This window comes from Natator depressus, chromosome 9, assembly GCF_965152275.1.
Source record: "Natator depressus isolate rNatDep1 chromosome 9, rNatDep2.hap1, whole genome shotgun sequence".
In the NCBI taxonomy this organism is placed as follows: Eukaryota; Metazoa; Chordata; order Testudines; family Cheloniidae; genus Natator; species Natator depressus.
Window position 1 is genome coordinate 36,949,430 of NC_134242.1, and position 16,869 is coordinate 36,966,298.

Consider the following 16,869-nt stretch of genomic DNA (forward strand, 5'->3'; position numbering starts at 1 on the left):
GGCCACTTCCAGCATAAATCCAAGTTTAACCAGAACGTCGGGGGGGAGGAAAAAACAAGGGGAAATAGGCTACCTTGCATAATGACTTAGCCACTCCCAGTCTCTATTTAAGCCTAAATTAATAGTATGCAATTTGCAAATGAATTCCAATTCAGCAGTTTCTCGCTGGACTCTGGATTTGAAGTTTTTTTGTTGTAAGATAGCGACCTTCATGTCTCTGATTGCGTGACCAGAGAGATTGAAGTGTTCTCCGACTGGTTTATGAATGTTATAATTCTTGACATCTGATTTGTGTCCATTTATTCTTTTACGTAGAGACTGTCCAGTTTGACCAATGTACATGGCAGAGGGGCATTGCTGGCACATGATGGCATATATCACATTGGTGGATGTGCAGGTGAACGAGCCTCTGATAGTGTGGCTGATGTTATTAGGCCCTGTGATGGTGTCCCCTGAATAGATATGTGGGCACAGTTGGCAACGGGCTTTGTTGCAAGGATAGGTTCCTGGGTTAGTGGTTCTGTTGTGTGGTATGTGGTTGTTGGTGAGTATTCGCTTCAGGTTGGGGGGTTGTCTGTAGGCAAGGACTGACCTGTCTCCCAAGATTTGTGAGAGTGTTGGGTCATCCTTCAGGATAGGTTGTAGATCCTTAATAATGCGTTGGAGGGGTTTTAGTTGGGGGCTAAAGGTGACGGCTAGTGGCGTTCTGTTATTTTCTTTGTTAGGCCTGTCCTGTAGTAGGTGACTTCTGGGAACTCTTCTGGCTCTATCAATCTGTTTCTTCACTTCCGCAGGTGGGTATTGTAGTTGTAAGAATGCTTGATAGAGATCTTGTAGGTGTTTGTCTCTGTCTGAGGGATTGGAGCAAATACGGTTGTATCGCAGAGCTTGGCTGTAGACGATGGATCGTGTGGTGTGGTCAGGGTGAAAGCTGGAGGCATGTAGGTAGGAATAGCGGTCAGTAGGTTTCCGGTATAGGGTGGTGTTTATGTGACCATTGTTTATTAGCACTGTAGTGTCCAGGAAGTGGATCTCTTGTGTGGACTGGACCAGGCTGAGGTTGATGGTGGGATGGAAATTGTTGAAATCATGGTGGAATTCCTCAAGGGCTCTCTGCAGGACTCATGAACACTAGGGGTCTCCTGCTCTTATTTACACCTGTATTACATCAGCATAGCTTTGACTTCAATACAATTACTCTTGATTTACACCAGTTTAACTTAGAAGAGCATCAGGCCTATTGATTTCACTGGAGTTATTCTCAATTTATACTAGTGTGAGAGGAGAGAGTCTGGTCTCACAACTGCACTCCTTCCAGAAAGAAGTCTCTCGGTTCCTGGGGCCTGATTTTCTGTTGCCCCGCTCTTTGTGCGCTCATTTACACCACTGCAGAGTGCAAAATGGGCATAAACACTATCTAATCAGTTCAGTAACATTTTATGTTCCGTTTGCTACAGAATGTGCAGGGGTAATGGAGAAGCAGCTTTAGCTCTCCAAATGCAAATCTGACACAAAACCTGCAGAGCTCAAGCAAACAACCTTCCTCAAGTGCATCTTCTGTTTTCCACTATTTCTCACTTTAAATGTCCAGCTAAAGATCCTGGAAACTGCACTTTGCTGTTACCTCAACAATTCCCCTTTATCACTACTTAGAAAGTCCCAGGGTTGCAAGCTAGCACTAGAGCTATAACACCCATCATTATAAGCGGTCTGCTGAAAAGCAGGTGTTTGTTAGTTAAACAGCTAAATTTCACACTGATTTTGGGGTTATATTTGTCCAAGGCACAGCTTACATGCCTGGAAACTCAGCCTTTTGACTCTGACTGGGTGAGCCCCACTTTGAAACAACCCGGTACAAGCCTTTAGTCCCCCCACAAAAAAGAAATCATTAGCGCCCAGCACAGTCACAGGGAGCTTTAAGCAGGTGCAGGGACTGCAAGACCGGGCCCACAAGCGGCACAATCACGGCTGCCCGGTGCCATTCCCAAGGGGGCTGCGGTGCTCTGTCTGTGCCGCAGCCCCCCCGCACCGGGGCGCTGACCAGCCCGGGGGGAACGCCCCCCACGCCACCATTTGGGGTGGAAGTGTCACGTTTCGACCTACCCAAAGGCGCACCGCTCAGCACAGGGCCCTGGCTGGGAGCCGCTGAGTAAGGAGCACGGGACGGCCAGGGAGAGGGCCAGGCCCTGCACGGGGGGGTGATAGCCCCTAACCCAGCCCCACGCGCTGTCTGTTCACCGTCCGGAACCGGCTCAGCCAAACCGACCCGCTGACGTATCGTCCTGCGTGTGCAGCTGTCCTGGCGCTGCCTGATCACACCAGTCACATCCTTCCTTTCGTTCCGCTCGCACGCAGCGGGTGCCGCACGGGGAGCGCGTGTGCCAGCCGGCCACCGGGGCGGCGTGAGATGGGGAGAGCAGCCGCGCTGGTACAGGAGCAGAAGGAGACTCGGAAAATCAGGCGATGCTGTTGGACAGTCCCAAGGCCTTGTTGGTGTGGCGGAGTCGGGGGCCTTCCTGCGGGCGCCGCATGCGCAGTGCGGCTGTAGTGCAGGTGTGTGACATGCCGACGGTCAGTGTGAAGCGGGAGCTGCTCTTCCAGGCGCTGGGCAGGCGCTATAGTGAGTGCGGGTGGCGAGCCGCGGTGGCGGAGCGGGGGCTGGGCAGGAGCGGGCGGGGCTTGGCGGGTGAGGGGGGCTCTCTGTTGCTCTGGCCTGTCACCAGCTCTCAGGTCATTGCCACCGGGGCACTTAGTTGCCCTCCCGCCTCTTCCAGCTTCTGTTTCTGGGGGCTGCTCCCCACCGACTGCTAGCTCCGGTGCCTGTGTCTGCCTTTGCTCGGGGCTCTCCCAGTTAGCAACACGATGCTGCCGATCCCATCTGAGTGTCCTGGCTGTAATAGCGGCCAGCCGTGAAACTGGCAAGACTCTGGGCCGCTTTCATTGGGGGAAAGGAGCCGTCTGTGCCATGTGGCGTTGGCTGTATGTAGGCTTAGACGTCACTGCAATAACTTACACTTAATTCCCAGGTGGCGGTGGGTTTGCACAGCCATAAGGGCTAAAAACGCTTTTAATTAAAGCTTGGTTTCTTCAGAAGTTCCTAGTATTTGCTTGGGGAAGCTTCTTGCTTACCGTGGCTTGGTGGATTTTTCAGGTTCTGTGTGCGCATACATGTTATTTGAGTCTCGCTTATTGATAAAATATAGATATACACTTAAAATTACAATCTAATTTTAAAACAGCGTATTGGGGAAAGCAGTTTTTAATTTGTGTGGCTTCTGAACCCTGAGTTCTGGATTCTGTTTCTTCATTGTAATAGTTCATGGATTCAGAAATACATTTTTAAAAAATTAGGGAAGATAGGTAGGCCTGATAGGTAAGATAGTTCAGGCAAAAAGAAAAGGAGTACTTGTGGCACCTTAGAGACTAACCAATTTATTTGAGCATGAGCTTTCGTGAGCTACAGCTCACTTCATCGGATGCGTACTGTGGAAACTGCAGAAGACATTATATACACAGAGACCAGGAAACAATACCTCCTCCCACCCCACTCTCCTGCTGGTAATAGCTTATCTAAAGTGATTATCAAGTTGGGCCATTTCCAGCACAAATCCAGGTTTTCTCGCCCCCCCCCCCCCCCCAAAATCACTCTCCTGCTGGCAATAGCTCATCCAAACTGACCACTCTCCCCACAATGTGCATGACAATCAAGGTGGGCCATTTCCAGCATAAATCCAAGTTTAACCAGAACGTCTGGGGGGGGGGGGGGTAGGAAAAAACAAGGGGAAATAGGCTACCTTGCATAATGACTTAGCCACTCCCAGTCTCTATTTAAGCCTAAATTAATAGTATCCAATTTGCAAATGAATTCCAATTCAGCAGTTTCTCGCTGGACTCTGGATTTGAAGTTTTTTTGTTGTAAGATAGCGACCTTCATGTCTGTGATTACGTGACCAGAAAGATTGAAGTGTTCTCCAACTCGTTTATGAATGTTATACTTCTTGACATCTGATTTGTGTCCATTTATTCTTTTATGTAGAGACTGTCCAGTTTGACCAATGTACATGGCAGAGGGGCATTGCTGGCACATGATGGCATATATCACATTGGTGGATGTGCAGGTGAACGAGCCTCTGATAGTGTGGCTGATGTTATTAGGCCCTGTGATGGTGTCCCCTGAATAGATATGTGGGCACAGTTGGCAACGGGCTTTGTTGCAAGGATAGGTTCCTGGGTAAGTGGTTCTGTTGTGTGGTATGTGGTTGTTGGTGAGTATTCGCTTCAGGTTGGGGGGTTGTCTGTAGGCAAGGACTGGCCTGTCTCCCAAGATTTGTGAGAGTGTTGGGTCATCCTTCAGGATAGGTTGTAGATCCTTAATAATGCGTTGGAGGGGTTTTAGTTGGGGGCTGAAGGTGACGGCTAGTGGTGTTCTGTTATTTTCTTTGTTAGGCCTGTCCTGTAGTAGGTGACTTCTGGGAACTCTTTTGGCTCTATCAGTCTGTTTCTTCACTTCCGCAGGTGGGTATTGTAGTTGTAAGAATGCTTGATAGAGATCTTGTAGGTGTTTGTCTCTGTCTGAGCGGTTGGAGCAAATGCGGTTGTATCGCAGAGCTTGGCTGTAGACGATGGATCGTGTGGTGTGGTCAGGGTGAAAGCTGGAGGCATGTAGGTAGGAATAGCGGTCAGTAGGTTTCCGGTATAGGGTGGTGTTTATGTGACCATCGCTTATTAGCACTGTAGTGTCCAGGAAGTGGATCTCTTGTGTGGACTGGACCAGGCTGAGGTTGATGGTGGGATGGAAATTGTTGAAATCATGGTGGAATTCCTCAAGGGCTTCTTTTCCATGGGTCCAGATGATGAAGATGTCATCAATATAGCGCAAGTAGAGTAGGGGCATTAGGGGACGAGAGCTGAGGAAGCGTTGTTCTAAGTCAGCCATAAAAATGTTGGCATACTGTGGGGCCATGCGGGTACCCATAGCAGTGCCGCTGATCTGAAGGTATACATTGTCCCCAAATGTAAAATAGTTATGGGTAAGGACAAAGTCACACAGTTCAGCCACCAGGTTAGCCGTGACATTATCGGGGATAGTGTTCTTGACGGCTTGTAGTCCATCTTTGTGTGGAATGTTGGTGTAGAGGGCTTCTACATCCATAGTGGCCAGGATGGTGTTATCAGGAAGATCACCGATGGATTGTAGTTTCCTCAGGAAGTCAGTGGTGTCTCGAAGGTAGCTGGGAGTGCTGGTAGCGTAGGGCCTGAGGAGGGAGTCTACATAGCCAGACAATCCTGCTGTCAGGGTGCCAATGCCTGAGATGATGGGGCGTCCAGGATTTCCAGTTTTATGGATCTTGGGTGTAGATAGAATATCCCAGGTCGGGGTTCCAGAGGTGTGTCTGTGCAGATTTGATCTTGTGCTTTTTCAGGGAGTTTCTTGAGCAAATGCTGTAGTTGCTTTTGGTAACTCTCAGTGGGATCAGATGGTAATGGCTTGTAGAAAGTGGTGTTGGAGAGCTGCCGAGCAGCCTCTTGTTCATATTCCGACCTATTCATGATGACGACAGCACCTCCTTTGTCAGCCTTTTTGATTACGATGTCAGAGTTGTTTCTGAGGCTGTGGATGGCATTGTGTTCTGCACGGCTGAGGTTATGGGGCAAGTGATGCTGCTTTTCCACAATTTCAGCCCGTGCACGTTGGCGGAAGCACTCTATGTAGAAGTCCCGTCTGCTGTTTCGACCTTCAGGAGGAGTCCACCTAGAATCCTTCTTTTTGTAATGTTGGTAGGGAGGCCTCTGTGGATTAGTATGTTGTTCAGAGATATTTTGGAAATATTCCTTGAGTCGGAGATGTCGAAAATAGGATTCTAGGTCACCACAGAACTGTATCATGTTCGTGGGGGTGGAGGGGCAGAACGAGAGGCCCCGAGATAGGACAGCTGCTTCTGCTGGGCTGAGAGTATAGTTGGATAGGTTAACAATATTGCTGGGTGGGTTGAGAGAACCATTGCTGTGGCCATTTTTGAGAGCTCGTTCTTAATCTTTCCCTGTTTGCTGTAGAGGATGTTGATCAGGTGATTCCGCAGTTTCTTTGAGAGCGTGTGGCACAAGCTGTCAGCATAGTCTGTGTGGTATGTAGATTGTAATGGATTTTTTACCTTCAGTCCTTTTGGTACGATGTCCATCTGTTTACATTTGGAAAGGAAGATGATGTTTGTCTGTATCTGTACAAGTTTTTTCATGCAGTTGATAGATTTCCACTCCATACGGCTAAATTCCACTCCAGACGTTCTGGTTAAACTTGGATTTATGCTGGAAATGGCCCACCTTGATTGTCATGCACATTGTGGGGAGAGTGGTCAGTTTGGATGGGCTATTACCAGCAGGAGAGTGAGTTTGTGTGTGTGGGGGGGGGCGGAGGGTGAGAAAACCTGGATTTGTGCTGGAAGTGGCCCAACTTGATGATCACTTTAGATAAGCTATTACCAGCAGGAGAGTGGGGTGGGAGGAGGTATTGTTTCCTGGTCTCTGTGTATATAATGTCTTCTGCAGTTTCCACAGTATGCATCCGATGAAGTGAACTGTAGCTCACGAAAGCTCATGCTCAAATAAATAGTCTCTAAGGTGCCACAAGTCCTCCTTTTCTTTTTGCGAATACAGACTAACATGGCTGTTACTCTGAAACCTAGTTTAGGCAAATTACCTTTTCCCGCAGCCCTTCCTTTTTCCTAATTTCTCTGGCAGACTGGACCTCCCCATAAGTCATAAGGTGAGTTATGCATCTAATTTATACCCAGCTGACTGAGAAGGTAATGGTTGATAGTGCACTGCTTCTCATAGGCTTGTCTGTTCTTTTGCTGATGTGATGTGTTCCTGTTCTGTTATACTGTGTGGAGACTAATCTGAAAAAAAGCTAATGGTAGAACAAATTGTATTCAATACTAACTCTGATATATTGTGATCTAAATCTTTTGCTATGAGTTTCACAAATCAATAGCTACAATATGTATAGCAGATATTGTTACTAAAATAAAAGTAAAGATAAAATTCTCAATGACTTCCTCCCCCTCCCCTTGCAAATAGTATTTAGTATTCTATTCAGGGAAAGTTGTCTTCAGAAGTCTGAGATCTGTTTTTTGGAAACCAGAATTAACCAGAGTATTTTTCTTTCTTCTTAGCTGATGAAGAATTTGATGAACTTTGCTTTGAGTTTGGTCTGGAGCTTGATGAAATTGTAAGTAATATGTTGTCATTTGTCACATTTACATTTGTCTTTAGCCATTTGGCTGTGCAGGATTGATTGCAGTTCTGTTTTGATAGAGGGAACCAGTCTGTTGTGTCTTTGGCAGTTTAGCTGCCCTCCACCAGTAAAAGAGCCTTCTCCCTGAACATCATAAGTAGCGTATATGACCCACAGACACTACTGTTCTGCTGTAGTGGCCAAGAACTTCCAACGTTGGCATCCCAGTTAGAGACTCTGTGTTGCAAATACTTTACAAACTGTACTTTGGCTTTGTTTTTTTTTATGCAAGGTTGTACAACTTCCACATAAACTTCGTGTTTTGAGCATTTTATTATAGTGACTTAAAAGTAGTGGTTGAGGTCTTGATCCTGCATCAGAATTTTCTAGCACTGGCACCCACATTTTTGCAGAGTTCTGCTGAATCTAATACTGTGTTGATGTTTTTTTTAATTTCTGGTTTAGTCTGAAGTGATTAAGTTGATCTTCTGATCAGATCATTTATATGTATTCAAAGGCTCTTTTCCTGTATGCTCTATTTCAGAATAGACTTTAGACATTACTGACGGGATACTGATTTACAGCCAAAATGGAAGAAATAATTAGGTCCAGTTCTGTACTGGGATCTACTAGTCTAGCCACTTATGCCTGGGCTAGTCTTTGTTTCCAATAATTCAGTTCCAATAATAAACAAATATTCCTTTGGGTTATTGTATTAAGACTTCTGAATCTGAGAGGTACTTTCGATTAGTACAGTTTCTGATGCTTTAAGCACCCATTTCATGTATAAACCCACATTATGCCCGTTAAACCACACTTGTTAATGAATATTATTTATTTTTTTTAATTTAAAATTATGCTATTTTCTAAGCACCTTCAATGCTCATTTACTCCATTATTCGTGACTCAGTTTTCATTTAATTGTAGACGTCTGAGAAGGACATAATAAGCAAAGAACAAGGTGATGGAAAGGCGGAGGGTGCATCAGATATCATTCTCTATAAAATCGATGTTCCTGCTAACCGATATGATCTTCTTTGTCTGGAAGGATTGGTCCGAGGGCTTCAGGTCTTTAAGGAAAGGTACTGTAGCACTGTGAGATTTTTTTTTTTTATACTTCAGTATTTGATTAGACTAATCATACATTACTTATTAATGTTAAGCAGCTGATTAATAAAAGTGCTATTTGCTTGGCCTGTGAGGGATCTCTGATCTATAACTTCACTGTAATTGCCAAAATGTTTTCTACGCTCCAGAAATCTTGTCCAGAGAGGCTCACAGCAATACTCTTTCACAGAATAGAAGGCAGCTGTGTGTGATATGCACAGTCTGAGAATGACCATGATGATTCCTTCTCCTAATTTCCTAAAGGAGGTCTTTAGGATTGTTGTTGTTATTTATTATTATTGAAATAATATACAATGTTATCAAAATTTTCTCTTTTTTCAATTCACAATTTCTCTGAAATTTTCTGTGTAAGTAATTACCATTAACATTAATGATTGATCTGGTTAGACAACCTGGGATCGATCCTGCAAGGTGCTAAGTGCCCTCACCTCTGCTTGAAGGTAGTGGAAGTTGAGGGTACCCAGGATCGAATCCCCTGTGACAGAACCAGTTTTCTCCAGGTATGTTCTTGTTTTCTTTAAATCTAAGGGGTTTTTTAGGAATCTTTGACAGCAGTGGAGTTGTCTTTTTGAGCGTATGTGTTTCATAGTACACTGTACTTAAGTTAGTAATATCCTGGTAGGAAACTTTTACATATATGTTAACAGTTTTTACAGAATTTTAAATGCTAATAAAAATTGATAACATTTTGACCATAAAGTGCATTGACACTGTTCTAATGTTTCCTCCTGGTGCTCTTTTTGGAAGAATGTTTCACCCTCAGTTGTAAACTTTATTTCCATTTTTGTTTTAGGATAAAGGCCCCTAGATACAAAAGGATTATGCCAGTGAATGTTGATGTTCAAAGGCTGATTATTACTGAAGAGGTGAAATTATTTGCTGAACCTTTGTCCGTATCTTGAAAGCTTCATCACCAGCAAACATACTCTGTAATAACTGAGTTTGTTTTAAATTTTAGTCAGACTAAGGCTACAACTTATTTCCTATGCAACAGAAGTTTAAATGTTTTCTCCATTCAGTGATGTACATTGTAACTAGTGGTCTTCATTGTAGCTCACATGGGAATACTGAACAAATTACTTTGTAAAGGATAACCATGTAATTTCAGGAAAATTCATACCTGTGCATCTCCAATGGTTTTCTGAAAGCATATTCTCTGTAGAGAAAATCCTGTTTCCTTTACCAAACTAAAAGTAAACTATTTCCTTTGGGGATATGGGTACTCTTTGTGCATTTTCCATTTTTATAAGAAAGTGTTAAGCATGTCAAAAAGTTCAAGACGCACATTGTTTTCAATATGAGAATTAAATTTTATAAATTCTGCATATATGAAATTTTTTATCGTTTGTAACTGTACTGCTCTTATAAATTGTAGACTGCTCAAGTTCGTCCTCATGCTGTAGCTGCAGTCCTTCGTAACATAACTTTTTCCAAGGATCGCTATGATAGTTTCATTGACTTGCAAGAAAAACTACATCAGAACATCTGCAGGTTAGTTTTTAAATCCAGTGAGAATAAAGCATATGGTACATCACCATTTATATTGACTTAATATTTTTTATTGTGAAATATTTAATTTTATTCTTGAGGTGGACTTGAGGTTCACTTTTCCAAAGAGATGTTATGTTTACACTCATGCTTAGACAAATATTTTTCAGCAATGGTCTTTGACATTCTTTATTTGTCTTGCTTGATGCTGGCAATTCTCAATGCATTTTGCCATAAGGGGGTGACATCTGCTACATAAGTCGTGGAAGAAGCCTCTTGGGTAAACTCTCTGCCACAGTCCCATTAGATTTTGCATTTGACTGTTGTGTGTGTTGTTACAAAGCCAATGTACCATGCATACTGCAGTCAGAATGCTACTAGGTGTAAGTGCTTCCACACTTGTAAAAATTGCTATTCTGCTTCAACAATTAGCTATGTGCATGTTTGAGACTGTAGTGCCTCAGAGGACATTACCTTAAATGAACTCCAAATACCTATAGAAAAGTCATTTGTTGTTTCGCCTTGTTTCCTTTGTAGGAAAAGAGCGTTAGTAGCGATTGGTACCCATGACCTGGACACTATCTCTGGTCCATTTACTTATACAGCTAGACCTCCTTCAGAAATTAGATTCAAGCCCCTGAATCAGTCCAAGGAGTATACTGCTTCTGAAATTATGGATCTATATAGGGTAGGTGTCCTTTCCAAACTCTTCACATGCAGTGCTGAAATCTCAATTTCTAGAGGGATTGCAAGACTTGGGATTGGCACCTCTGCAGATCTTGCCAGTAGTGGTGGTAATTTTATGTTGTGGCCACCTCTTCGCTAGGAACTGGAACTAGATCACATGTTCACTTTATGCAGAGCACCAAACAGACACATGAAAAGGTAACTTTTGTTTACTGCTGATGTGAGATCACAGTCTAATGTACAAATGTGAAATGGTATGCAAGCTAAAAGGCTCCATACCCAGTTATCTCAGTCCTGGAGATGGTTGTATGAAATATGACAAATATTTTATTTGAAGGATTATAACTGGTGTATTCAGCTGTCTTTTTTTTAATTCTGCCTCAAAATGCTCCTTTTGTTTTCATGGGACAAAATAGAGGTCCACCAGTTGTCACAAAAATACCTTAAAATTCCTATGTGTGCTCACTGAAACATATTATAGTGAACAAAGTATCAGCCTCATATGTTGGTGGAACTGGTTTTAAATTTTGTTGCTATAGAAATTGTAATAAAAATACAGTGAGGTGGTTTGTTTGTTTTTTTTTTAATTCAATGCGATGAATTCTTATCACTAATAGAACATATCTGGATTTTACCTTTTTAAAAAAAACAACAACAAAAAAACCCCTATGTATCTTTTTACTGTTGTGATGTCTAAGACAGTGTGATTGACTGACTGAAATAATTTAGCCTTTCTCCATTTGAATCCTTACAGTTGTTTTGAATTGAGAAACTTCTGTTTCTCTCATATTTACTTGACATTACTCACCTAATTTCTGCAGCTAGCTCTTGGGGTGAAATCCGGCCCCATTGACATCAATGGGAGTTTTGCAACTGAGTCTAATGTAGCGAGCATTTCACCGTTGGTGTTAGAATTGTTCATGAGCATTTGGTTGTATTTGATATTCAAAATTGTGCTGTGCTGTTCAGTTTTTATTACCCATGTAAGTCACATGGTATTGTTTTTTGGATAAACATAACTCTTGGAATCAGGCTTCTGATGCAGATAGTCACATTTATCAACACAAAGATTGCTTTCCATGAACATTTTGCCTTAATGCTCAAGGTTCTGGAACATCCCATGAATATTCTAGGAATGAGCTTACTGACAGGAAACTGAACACATGAAGGGTGAACTGAAGCAAGTGCAGTTTTTTTTTATTTGATCATGTATTTGTGGAAGATGTTGAAATATTCGCCTGGCTGTAGCAGGACAGGGTGGCTGTTTAAAGTGCTCAAGCTTAACAAGATGCCATTCTTGGCTCCCCTCCGCAATGAAAAGAACCCCATGTGTGGGTCGATAATTAGTGGGAAGAAGTCATATCAAGTCTGTTTTAAATAGTAACTTTTCTAATATGGAAGTGTTCATAGTGTTGTCATTTCTATAAAGCACCATGGGACACATGAGCTTTTCATAACAAGTAAAGAGAGCCCCAGTATGCTCTATCTAAGCTGATATGACAGGACACTGAGGTAGAGAACAAGCAAGGAGGACTAGAGAGGCTAGAAGGAATACACAGAAGAAAACTGTGTTGTCTATGTTCTGGCAACAGATGTTTATATTTAAAATAACACCCACCCACCCCCAACACCCCTCATATCATGGGTCTTTTAAGATGAAATCGTTTGGATCAGATACTGGAGAGCATCTCAGTGTAAACCCATCAGTACTAAGAGACTAGAAATTTTTTTTTCTTTATTGTTCTAGAGCTAACGTTTGCCACCTTTAAAACCAATTGCTGTAAACCAGGGACACAGTTACTTTCGCATGCTTAGTGCTCTCTGCTTAGGACAAGAAATGGAAGTTCCTTTACGATGAACAATCACAATGTTTGGCTTGAGTAAGATAGTGTGGCTGTGATCCTCCTACTCACAGATTAAGAAGTAATATTTTGAAGTTAGTGTTAAAATGAGAAAATAGAAAATTGTTTCTGGGCTTCCCTCCTTTTTTAAATAACTTTCTGTAGTGAAGTAATATCTGTGAGCCTAATCCTTTATTCAGGCAAAATGCCTGTTAATGCCAATGTGGATGGATTATGTCATATGGTGATGGTTCGTGATTAAGATAATCTGAAATTCAACTCGTACTTTATTTCTCCAGACTGACAGCCAACTTAAGCATTATTTACACATAATTGAAAACAAACCACTCTATCCAGTTATCTATGATAGCAACAGTGTCGTTCTTTCCATGCCACCAATTATCAATGGTAAGATTACATATTATTTTGCCACTATTATTTTTCTGATGGTGTAGCCAACAAATATTTGAGTATTATGTGGGTTGTTGCATTTTTCTTAAAATGGTGTCATGATTTTTTCATTTATTCTTCACTACTAATGCCATGTATGTTTCTGGTACCCTTGCCACTGGAAACTAAATGACGGACTTCTTTGGTGGGGCTTTCATGAGCAACTATGGGAGAGGCATAACAGGTACAGACCTGTTACTCCTCGGTCATTTGGCTGAAGAGTTTAGTTCAAGGTGAATCAATAACTGGTAGAATTTGTATCTCTCATTGTGTTGTAGGTAATAGTGAATGCTGGTCCATTTGCCTGGGCGTGAATCCAGTGTAATTATCAGTACCGTTAATCAATTACTGTGAGAGCATTTGGTATATAAAAAATTAGTCCAGAAGGCTTTGATTAAATAAATAAATTTTTGGGCTGCAATTTTTGTTGGCACGGTTTCTAACAGTGTTTCCTATGAGTATAAGAGGGACTCATGGAGGATTTGGGGAAGGCATTTCTGGTGACTAGTGAAGCAGATCAATGATAATGGCAAGAATATTTCCTTAGACAAAAAGAGAGATGTAGTTTCATTTTACCCATAATAAGAGTTTAGACCAAGAGTCAGTATCTCTGATGTAATCAGGGTCTGACACTCTCTCTACAATGACTGATCTGATCACCAATGACATTCTCACTTTGGATGTGTTTTTTTTAGTCATCCCTACAAATCTTAAACAGCTGACCTGAATTTTAAGAGGCAGTGCACTTTTATCTATCTCTGATGTTTAACACCTGTTCCAAATTCGAATATGATGTCAGCCACAGTCTCTGATCCTTTTGGAAATGTTCTTGATTAGGCTCATTGCAGCTTCAGATTATTCTAGCTCTAAACATTCCAGCTGCTTGCATTTTAATAATTCAAAAGGCTGAATTAAATTTCACATATCTTGGTGTATTTTAAGGGATGATGTTTCAAAGTTAGAATCAATGCATCGTATAGTTCTTGAAATGTAAACACGTGAATGCTCATTTTAGATTATTGTGGGAACATTAACTAGAGCTGGTCAGGAATTTTCCAACTAAACATTTTTTCTTTGGAAAATGTTGAAACAGAACTTTTTGCCAGTGCATACCAGTTCCTACAAAAGTTTTGTTAAGAGAGGTTTCTCAGACCAAGGATGAATGGATGGGGCTGGAGCTGAGGGGCAGAGAAAGCAAAATAGCCAGTAGCCAAGTCGTTAGGGTACTCACCTGGGATGTGGGAGAGGCAAGTTCAAATTCCTGCTCTATTAGACCAGGTGAGTGCCCTAGTGTGGATTTCTCTCTAGTTTATCACCAAAAAAAAACAAAAAAACCAAAAGGTTTCAGGTTTGTCCTGATACGGAATGGAAAAATTTTTGAATCCTAAAAACTTCTTTACATCAGTCTGAGAGCGCTCCAAAATTTTACTTGCTCTTTTTTAGCTTTTGTGCTGCAAGTTAGAATCCTCCAAACTGTGAACTGGCCAAAAAAAACAACAAAACCCAGTAACCAATTCTTTCTTGTCAATGTTGTTCTGCTATCCATGTTATACAGCTCCCATTACCATAGGATCTGAGCGCTCACAATTTTTACATATTTCTCCTTTCATCACCATGTGAAGTAGGTCAGTGCTATTCTCCTCCACCCCTCCCCAAGGGGAACTTAGACACAGACTTGACCAAGGTCACACAGGAAGTCTGTAACAAAACAAGGAATTGAACCCAGGTCTTCCAAGTCCCAGGCGAGTGTTCTAACCAGTGCGCTATCCTTTCTGTCCATCGTTTCGGCAATTTTGAGGGAGGGGCAGAGGTGGGGAAGGTTATTGAATTTCCACAAGTAAGAAGTGTCTGACCACTAGACTGATAAGTAAGTATTGACCAATGTCCTTGGTTTAAATATGGGCTGTTTGTTTTCTCTCTCATTTTAAAGCAGGGAAGATCCTGTGTATCCCAATGTACTTCCCATTAGGCTTTACCTAGGACATGTCAAGAAAAAGCCCTCAGTTCTTCAGAGTAGTGACTTATACCACCACAAATGTAGGCAAGGTCTGTTGGGTACATGAACCTACAAACCCCAGTGAAAGACAGGCTGCGTAGCTACACGTGGCAGTGAAAGATTCCACCAGGGCAGGTACAACGAGGAAAGGTTGTGGCAGCAGGGCGCTGCTGGAGCCTTTCACCGCTGCCTCCTCACTGCCAGAGTCTTTCTCTGCTGCCAAAGTCTTTCACTGCAGCAGGGAAAGGCTCTAGCAGGGGGACGCTACACTGCTAAAAAAACAGTGTACATGTGGGCAGCACTGCTTGGTGTGTAGAGAGCCATGAAGGGTCTATATGCTAGAGTTCAAGCTTGTCTCTGCTTGGCTCGCCCAAGCAATGCCTTACTGTCTACACTGTTCTTTATACCCATGTTAGCTGGGTGTGCAATTTCTGTAGTCTACACATCTCCACAAGTGTAGTCCTACCCTTAGGCTATTTGTCAATCTGAGTGATGTTTTAAAAATGTTCATTCTCTTTATTCAGGGGTGCTTTCCTAATCCTACAGCCTAATAAGCCACAATCATGATGTTGGCACTTGCTAGAGCAAACCACATCCTCTGAGAGTGCAGTGCTAGTTATGACCACGAGGTGGGCATTGTTTTGCTGTTTTGCCTTCCCTGACTGGAGGCTGATATTGCCTTCATAGCTCCCACAGACCCATGCAACCTCCCAGAAATGGATATCCCAAGTTCACTTTGAACCCCAGTCTTCCACACAAGAGTGTGTGTCCCTGCTGTTATGCATTCACTCTTGCCTCTTGATTTATAAGAGGAGACTCGAATTTTCTATTTAAGAGCTGTTGGTGCTGCAAGAAAAGTGATTTTCTGGCCAGTGGAAGACAACAGCAATGTCACTGGATTCCGAATAAGGTGAATCAATATCTGTGTTGTTCCAAGAAATATGCTAACATCTTTTAATATGTGTGTTTGTATTTTTTTATTGTAGGAGACCATACAAAAATAAGCCTAAATACCAGAAATGTGTTTGTTGAATGCACAGCCACTGATATTACAAAGGTAAATGAAGCTTTACTGTCTTTGATATGCTGTCATATCATGGTGTACATGTAACTGTTTTCTTCTGGGGTAACAGGACCATCATGCAAACAAATAGAGTAGATGGGCATATACTATACATTTTGGAGCAGGAAAAGTTGAGGGGCCATTTGGGGAGTGTATTAACCAGCTTCTCTTCATGCTTCATTTTTATGACTGCTCTGGGGATAACTCAAGTTTTTTAAAATGTTTCTAGTTCCATTTGTTCAGGGCCAGACATTTTTGTTCCTGAATGGATACTGAGTGTTCAATTTGAGAGTCATTCAGATTAAATACTCTTTCTTGTTGATAGTTGTTCTGTGCTTGAACAGCTCTGAAAAGTGAAAAATACCTTGAGATTATTATATTTTAGCAGAGTTCTCTTCACAAAGAATCATTTCCCCCTTGATCCCTTAGCAATAAAACTTCTTGGGGATGCCTTTCTTCTTGATAATTCTATTCTAATTTGTTTAAATAGAGAGAGTCAAATGAAACTGAAGACCAGGTTTCCAAGCATGAGTACACTTCTTTGTAGGGGTACAATTCTCATTGTGTCAACCCAGGGGCAACCTTTCCCCACCCAGTTTTGGTAATCGCAAGTCCAAGCAACTTTTGTGGATGCACGTTCACTCCTTTGAGAATTTTGGCAGAGTCCAACTTATGCTTTGTAAAAGCAAGAACACTTTTTTAAAATTAATCCATATACTACAAGGGTTAAACTAGATTTTTGTGTGATGGGAGGACATTCTCGGGGCTGATAAATGTAATTAGCACATTGAGGGAGGCCTCATTTTTTGAAAGATAGAAGTAGGGAAGCTAATGAATCATCAGGTTGAAAACAGTATGTTTGTTCTAAATAAGATAAGTGCATAGGTCAGCAGGCTAAGAAGACAGAATGTCTGAGCCAACTAAGAGAAGAGGGAAAAGACCCATGGAACTATTTACTATGAACCAGATAACAAGGACAAAA

General features: G+C 42.1%; 1 protein-coding gene across 1 annotated transcript in view; it reads left to right on the plus strand.

Annotated features, from left to right (window-relative positions):
• Positions 1–2,486: 2,486 nt before the first annotated feature.
• Positions 2,487–16,869, plus strand: part of FARSB (phenylalanyl-tRNA synthetase subunit beta) — a 60,329-nt gene continuing 45,946 nt past the window's right edge. The window contains exons 1-8 of the mRNA XM_074963942.1: positions 2,487–2,620; positions 7,173–7,228; positions 8,162–8,316; positions 9,156–9,228; positions 9,738–9,853; positions 10,388–10,538; positions 12,678–12,786; positions 15,811–15,881. Coding sequence (XP_074820043.1) covers positions 2,530–2,620; positions 7,173–7,228; positions 8,162–8,316; positions 9,156–9,228; positions 9,738–9,853; positions 10,388–10,538; positions 12,678–12,786; positions 15,811–15,881 — 822 coding nt within the window. The 5' untranslated portion in view covers positions 2,487–2,529. The remainder of the gene's footprint in view (positions 2,621–7,172; positions 7,229–8,161; positions 8,317–9,155; positions 9,229–9,737; positions 9,854–10,387; positions 10,539–12,677; positions 12,787–15,810; positions 15,882–16,869) is intronic.